The sequence below is a fragment of the Chiloscyllium punctatum genome, chromosome 31 (genome assembly GCF_047496795.1).
Source record: "Chiloscyllium punctatum isolate Juve2018m chromosome 31, sChiPun1.3, whole genome shotgun sequence".
NCBI lineage: Eukaryota > Metazoa > Chordata > Chondrichthyes > Orectolobiformes > Hemiscylliidae > Chiloscyllium > Chiloscyllium punctatum.
Window position 1 is genome coordinate 74,185,077 of NC_092769.1, and position 7,390 is coordinate 74,192,466.

Below are 7,390 nucleotides of genomic sequence, written 5' to 3' on the forward strand. Positions count from 1 at the left end.
ATTTCCAGAAAAACCGGTGGATGCAGGTACAGTCACAACATTTAAAAGACAGTTGGATAAGTACATGAATAAAAAAACATTTGGAGGGATATGGGCCAGGTGCAGGCAAGTGTGGGACTAGTTCAGTTTGGGAATATGGTCGGCATGAACTGATGGGACCGAAGGGTCTGTTTCCGTGCTCTTGAACATTCATGGAACTCATCGTGAGTTTCATCGACAAAGTTACCTTATTTAAGCACTGGAGGAGAATGCTAGATGCATCAGCCCCTTTGTGGGTGTGTTCAGAGCAACTTTGCCCAGCCTTTTGATTGGTTTCAGTTGGTTGATTCCTGGCTACAACTTTGAATATGCACAGTACAGGGGAAGCTTCTAGAATACAAAGAGAAAGCACCGTGACCTTGTTATCCCTCCTGGCGTGTGGACGTCAACAGAAAATGATTAAATCCCCTACAGTGTGGAAACAGGCCCTTCGGCCCAACAAGTCCACATCTACCCTCTGACTAATGCACCTAACACGATGGGCAATTTAGCATGGACAATTCACCCTGACCTGCAGGTCATTGGACCTTGGGAGGAAACTGGAGCAAACCCGCACAGACATAGGGAGAATGTGCAAACTCCACACAGACAGTCACCCAAGGGGTGGAATCAAACCTGGGACCCTGGTGCTGTGAGACAGCAGTGCTAACCACTGAGCCACCGTACTGCCTAGTGGCTGGTCTCACTCGCCATCTTCTTGTGAAGTACTCTCTCTGCAAATTCCCTCGTTGGAAGGAAAAAGAGGGGAACAATTTCTTCCAGTCCACAACCCCGCGAATGAGAGACTGAGAACCAGCGTATCCACAGTCTCACGTCATTCGCAAAGAATCGGAAAGAGTCGACAGAAAACCAAAAGAGTCAACGAATGTGTTGCAGATTGGTGCCAGTACTCTGCTTCCTTGAAACAAACAGAAATTGCTGAAGAAACTCAGCAGCTCTGGCAGCAGCTGTGGAGAGAGAACAGCCACTGGACTCGAAATGTCAACTCTGTTTTCTCTCATAGAGTCATAGAGATGCACAGCATGGAAACAGACCCTTCGGTCCAACCCGTCCATGCTAACCAGATATCCCGACCCAATCTAGTCCCACCTGCCAGCACCCGGCCCATATCCCTCCAAACCCTTCCTATTCATATACCCATCCGAATGCCTCTTAAATGTTGAAATTGTACCAGCCTCCACTACATCCCCTGGCAGCTCATTCCATACACGTATTACCCTCTGCGTGAAAAAGTTGCCCCTTAGGTCTCTTTTATGTCTTTCCCCTCTCACCCTAAACCTATGCCCCTCTAGTTTTGGATTCCCCTGCCCCAGGGAAAAGACTTTGTCTGTTCACCCGATCCATGCCTCTCATGTTTTCATAAACCTCTATAAGGTCACCCCTCAGCCTCCGACGCTCCAGGGAAAACCTCTCCCTGTAGCTCAAATTCTCCAAACCTGGCAACTTCCTTGTAAATCTTTTCTGAACCCTTTCAAGTTTCACAACATCTTTCCGATAGGGAGGAGACCAGAATTGCACGCAATATTCCAATAGTGGCCTAAGCAATGTCCTGAATAGCTGCAACATGACCTCCCAACTCCAGTACTCAATACTCTGACCAATAAAAGAAAGCATACCAAACGCCTTCTTCACTATCCTATCTACCTGCGACTCCACTTTCAAGAAACTATGAATCTGCACTCCAAGGTCTCTTTGTTCAGCAACACTCCCTAGGGCCTTACCATTAAGTGTATAAGTCCTGCTAAGTTTTGCTTTTCCAAAATGCAGCACCTCGCATTTATCTGAATTAAATTCCATCTGCCACTTCTCAGCCCATTGGCCCATCTGGTCCAGATCCTGTTGTAATCTGAGGTAACTCTCTTCGCTGTCCACTACACCTCCAATTTTGGTGTCATCTACAAACTTACTAACTGTATCTTTTATGCTCGCATCCAAATGTCCAAGGCAAAAAAATGGTTAGGACAAAAATTGGGCCCTTGAAGACAGAAGCAGGGGAATATATTACTGGGAACGAAGAAATGGCAGAGGAATTAAATGGGTACTTCAGATCTGTGTTCACTGGGGAAGACACAAGCAATCTCCCTGAGGTAACAGTGGCTGAAGGACCTGAACTTAAGGGAATTTCTATTTGCCAGGATTTGGTGTTGGAGAGACTGTTAGGTCTGAAGGTTGATAAGTCTCCGGGACCTGATGGCCTGCATCCCAGGGTACTGAAGGAGGTGGCTCGGGAAATCGTGGATGCGCTGGTGATTATTTTCCAGAGTTCAATAGAATCGGGGTCGGTTCCTGAGGATTGGAGGGCGGCTAATGTTGTGCCACTTTTTAAGAAGGGTGGGCGGGAGAAAGCAGGAAATTATAGACCAGTTAGTCTGACCTCAGTGGTGGGAAAGATGCTGGAGTCTATTATAAAGGATGAAATTACGGCACATCTGGATAATAGTAACAGGATAGGACAGAGTCAGCATGGATTTATGAAGGGGAAATCATGCTTGACTAATCTTCTTGAATTTTTTGAGGATGTAACTCGGAAGATGGACGAGGGAGATCCAGTGGATGTAGTGTACCTGGACTTTCAGAAAGCTTTTGATAAAGTCCCACACAAGAGGTTAGTGAGTAAAATTAGGGCGCACGGGATTGGGGGCAAAGTACTAGATTGGATAGAGAATTGGTTGGCTAATAGGAAACAAAGGGTAGTGATTAACGGCTCCATTTCGAAATGGCAGGCAGTGACCAGTGGGGTACCGCAGGGATCCGTGCTGGGACCGCAGCTTTTTACAATATATGTAAATGATATAGAAGATGGTATCAGCAATAACATTAGCAAATTTGCTGATGACACAAAGCTAGGTGGTAGGGTGAAATGTGATGAGGATGTTAGGGGATTACAGGGTGACCTGGACAAGTTAGGTGAGTGGGCAGATGCATGGCAGATGCAGTTTAATGTGGATAAATGTCTGGTTATCCACTTTGGTGGCAAGAACAGGAAGGCAGATTACTACCTCAATGGTATCAAATTAGGTAAAGGGGCTGTTCAGAGAGATCTGGGTGTTCTTGTCCACCAGTCAATGAAGGCAAGCATGCAGGTACAGCAGGTCGTGAAGAAGGCTAATAGCATGCTGGCCTTCATAACAAGAGGGATTGAGTATAGAAGCAAAGAGGTGCTTCTGCAGCTGTACAGGGCCCTGGTGAGACCACACCTGGAGTACTGTGTACAGTTCTGGTCTCCAAATTTGAGGAAAGACATTCTGGCTATTGAGGGAGTGCAGCGTAGGTTCACGAGGTCAATTCCTGGAATGGCAGGATTGCCTTACACGGAAAGACTGAAGCGACTGGGCTTGTATACCCTTGAGTTTAGAAGACAGAGAGGGGATCTGATTGAAACGTATAGGATTATGAAAGGACTGGACACTCTGGCAGGAGGGAACATATTTCCGTTGATGGGGGAGTGCCGAACCAGAGGACACAACTTAAAAATACGGGGTAGACCATTTAGGACAGAGATGAGGAGAAACTTCTTCACCCAGAGAGTGGTGGCTGTGTGGAATGCTCTGCCCCAGAGGGCAGTGGAGGCCCAGTCTCTGGATTCATTTAAGAAAGAATTGGATAGAGCTCTTAAAGATAGTGGAGTCAAGGGGTATGGAGATAAGGCTGGAACAGGATACTGATTAGGAATGATCAGCCATGATCATATTGAATGGCGGTGCAGGCTCGAAGGGCAGAATGGCCTACTCCTGCATCTATTGTCTATTGTCAAATCATTTATGTAAATGACAAAAAGTAGAGGACCCACCACCGATTCTTGTGGCACTCCACTGGTCACAGGCCTCCAGTCTGAAAAACAACCCTCCACCACCACCCTCTGTCTTCTACCTTTGAGCCAGTTCTGTATCCAAATGGCTAGTTCTCCCTATATTCCATGAAATCTAACCTTGCTAATCAGTCTCCCATGGGGAACCTTGTCGAATACCTTACTGAAGTCCATATAGATCACATCTACTGCTCTGCCCTCATCAATCTTTTTTGTTACTTCTTCAAAAAACTCAATCAAGTTTGTGAGACATGATTTCCCACACACAAAGCCATATTGACTATCCTGAATCAGTCCTTGCCTTTCCAAATACATGTACATCCTGTCCCTCAGGATTCCCTCCAACAACTTGCCCTCCACTGAGGTCAGGCTCACCGGTCTATAGTTCCCTGGCTTGTCTTTACTGCCCTTCTTAAACAGTGGCACCACGTTTGCCAACCTCCTGTCTTTCGGCACCTCACCTGTGACTATCGATGATACAAATATCTCAGCAAGAGGCCCAGCAATCATTTCTCTAGCTTCCCACAGAGTTCTCAGGTACACCTGATCAGGTCATGGGGATTTATCCACCTTTAACCGTTTCATTATATTACATTACATTACAGTGTGGAAACAGGCCCTTCGGCCCAACAAGTCCACACCGACCCGCCGAAGCGCAACCCACCCATACCCCTACATTTACCCCTAACCTAACACTACGGGCAATTTAGCATGGCCAATTCACCTGACCTGCACATCTTTGGACTGTGGGAGGAAACCGGAGTACCCGGAGGAAACCCACGCAGACACAGGGACAACGTGCAAACTCCACAAACTCCTCACAACTACCTGATGAAGGAGCGTCGCTCCGAAAGCTAGTGCTTCCAATGAAACCTGTTGGACTATAACCTGGTGTTGTGTTGTTTTTAACTTGGTCAAGAACAGTTTGATGACAATAAATAGTGATATTCTTCTCAATGACTAACAAGAACCTGGTGTGCTCATATCTTTAAACTGTGGTCGACAATTTGGCAATTTAATCAAATTCTCACATCTGAGACAACTTCAAGGATAATGGGACCTGATTTTCCCCAACTAACCCAGTAGTTGCCCTACCCCGAGGAAGCGTGATACTCTGAACTCCAGGTATTATCTCTAAAACCTGCGATGAAACTTCAAGGCCTGCTGACTTTGTTCAATAGAAATTTGGGGTGACGTTTGGCGCACCCACCAGTGTAGCCTCCAGCACAATGTTTCAGTCAGGAACGCCACATGTCTGGTTCAGGTCATCAAAGAGCAAGACTCGTTTTTCTCTCTTAACATCACAACACAAAGGAGAAATACATTCTTCTGCTCCAAAATCAGTCAAAGATTTCAAAGCTAAAGATATGGATACGTGACACAGCCATCAGACTGGAGTACAGAAGGCTAGGAAGAGATTTAATCAAAATTTTCTTTAAAATAATCGATTCACAAAGAGGTATTAGTGATTATACAGCACAGAAACAGACCCTTCGGTCCAACGCATCCAGGCCGACCAGATATCCTAAATTAACCTAGTCCCATTTGCCAGCACCCGGCCCATATCCTTCCAAACCCTTCCTATCCATCCAGATGCCTTTTAAATGTTGTCATTGTACCAGCCAACACCACCTCCTCTAGCAGCTCATTCCATACACACACCACCCTCTGTGTGAAAAAGTTGTCCCTTAGGTCCCTTTTAATTAGGGTGGCACAATGGCTCAGTGGTTGGCACTGCTGCCTCACGGACCCAGGTTCGATTCCAGCCTCGGGCAGACTGTCTGTGTGGAGTTTGCACATTCTAGCTGTGTCTGTGTGGGTTTCCTCCCACAGTCCAAAGATGTGCAGGTCAGGTGGATTGGCCGTGGTAAATTGCCCACAGTGTTAGGTGCATTAGTCAGAGGGAAATGGGACTAGGTGGGTTACTCTTTGGAGGGTCGGTGTGGACTTGTTGGGCTGAAGGGCCTGTTTCCACACTGTAGGGAATCAAATCTTCCTCCTCGCACTTTAAACCCATCCCCCGTAGTTCTGGACTCCCCTACCCATGTCCCTCGTGATTTTATAAACTTCTACAAGGTCATCCCTCAGCCTCCGACGCTCCAGAGAAAACAGCCCCAGCCTGTTCAGCCTCTCCCTGTAGCTCAAATCTCCCGGCAACATCCTTGTAAATCTTTTCTGAACCCTTTCAAGTTTCACACCATCTTTCCTATAGCAGGGAGACCAGAATTGAACTGATAGGATCGAAAGGGAATCAGGAACAAAATATAGGTCCACAAGGGTGTTCTGACAACCATAATTCAGCAAAGTTAGGCCTGAACTTAGGTGCCAATGTTATATGTAAGATGCATGTCAAACAACATGCCTACCCACAGCCCATAGACTGCAGCGATTCAAGAAGGCAGGTCACTCCCACCTTCTCAAGGGCAACTAGGGACGAGCAATGCAGCAACACCCACATCCCACAAGCAAATAAAAAAAATCCGTCAACTAAAACAGAAACTGCTGGAGAAACTCAACAGGTCTGGCAGCATCTGTGGAGAGAAGGCAGAGTCAATGTTTTGGATCCAGAGCTGAAGAAGGGTCACTGGACTTGAAACATTAACTTTGATTTCTCCCCACAGATGCTGCCAGGAGTAGAATAGAATCCTGACAGTGCAGCACCAGGCCATTCTGCCCATCGAGTCCACACTGACCCTCCGAAGGACATCTCACCCAGCCCCATCCCGGTAGCCCTATATTCCCCATGACTAAACCATCCAGCCTGCACATCTGTGGGATGTGGGAGGCAACCAGAGCACCCGGAGGAAGCCCTCGCAAACACAGTGAAAATGTATAAACTGCACACGGACAGTTGCCTGAAGGTAAAAACAATGACTGCAGATGCTGAAAACCAAATACTGGATTAGTGGTGCTGGAAGAGCACAGCAGTTCAGGCAGCATCCAACGAGCAGCGAAATCGACGTTTCGGGCAAAAGCCCTTGGCATCAGGAATAAAAGGTGTCAAACCCAGGTCCCTGGTGCTGTGAGGCAGCAGTGTGAACCACTGTGCCACCCTGGTTTTAATTTGAACCTATTCCTTCACTTGCTCATGATGGGTAGAGCACAGTGCGCTTACAGTAATGGCGCTGTGAGAATCAGCCTGGAGTTTGTGTCTAATTGTCTGGAGCAGAGCTTGAACCTATAACATTCTGACTCCGCCGCAGCTCACTGCCCTTTCCCTCCTACATTCTACGTTCAGCTCTGTCTCTCTCTCTCTCTCTCTCTCTCTCTCTCTCTCTCTAACAGGGAGGTAGAGTGTGGGGCAGTGTAACCGTCCTCAGCATCTTTGTTTTAGTTTTGGAGGGGAGGGATAGGTAGTGACACCATCTCGGGTCTGGAAAGTCCATCCCCAGTAAAACGTAAAGGTGGCAGGGATAGAGGACACAGGTTGGGGGGGGGGGGGGGACCCGTGGGCAGGAGGATTCTTGCCGAGAGATCGGTAATGGGAGAGCTGGCAAGAACACCCGTCTGACCCATTCCCCAAGGAAGTCTCCCTGGAAAGGA

The 7,390-nt window shown here is 47.3% G+C and overlaps 1 protein-coding gene across 4 annotated transcripts in view; it reads left to right on the plus strand.

Annotated features, from left to right (window-relative positions):
* The window catches only part of LOC140457099 (adenylosuccinate synthetase isozyme 2-like), a 64,972-nt gene that overhangs the window by 6,370 nt on the left and 51,212 nt on the right, over positions 1 to 7,390 (plus strand). For 2 of the 4 annotated variants that reach the window (XM_072551087.1, XM_072551088.1), the window contains exon 2: positions 6,469 to 6,708. The exons of the other annotated variants lie outside the window; for them this stretch is intronic. In XM_072551087.1, the coding sequence (XP_072407188.1) occupies positions 6,676 to 6,708 (33 nt within the window). In that variant the 5' untranslated portion in view covers positions 6,469 to 6,675. The remainder of the gene's footprint in view (positions 1 to 6,468; positions 6,709 to 7,390) is intronic. 4 annotated transcript variants of the gene reach the window in all.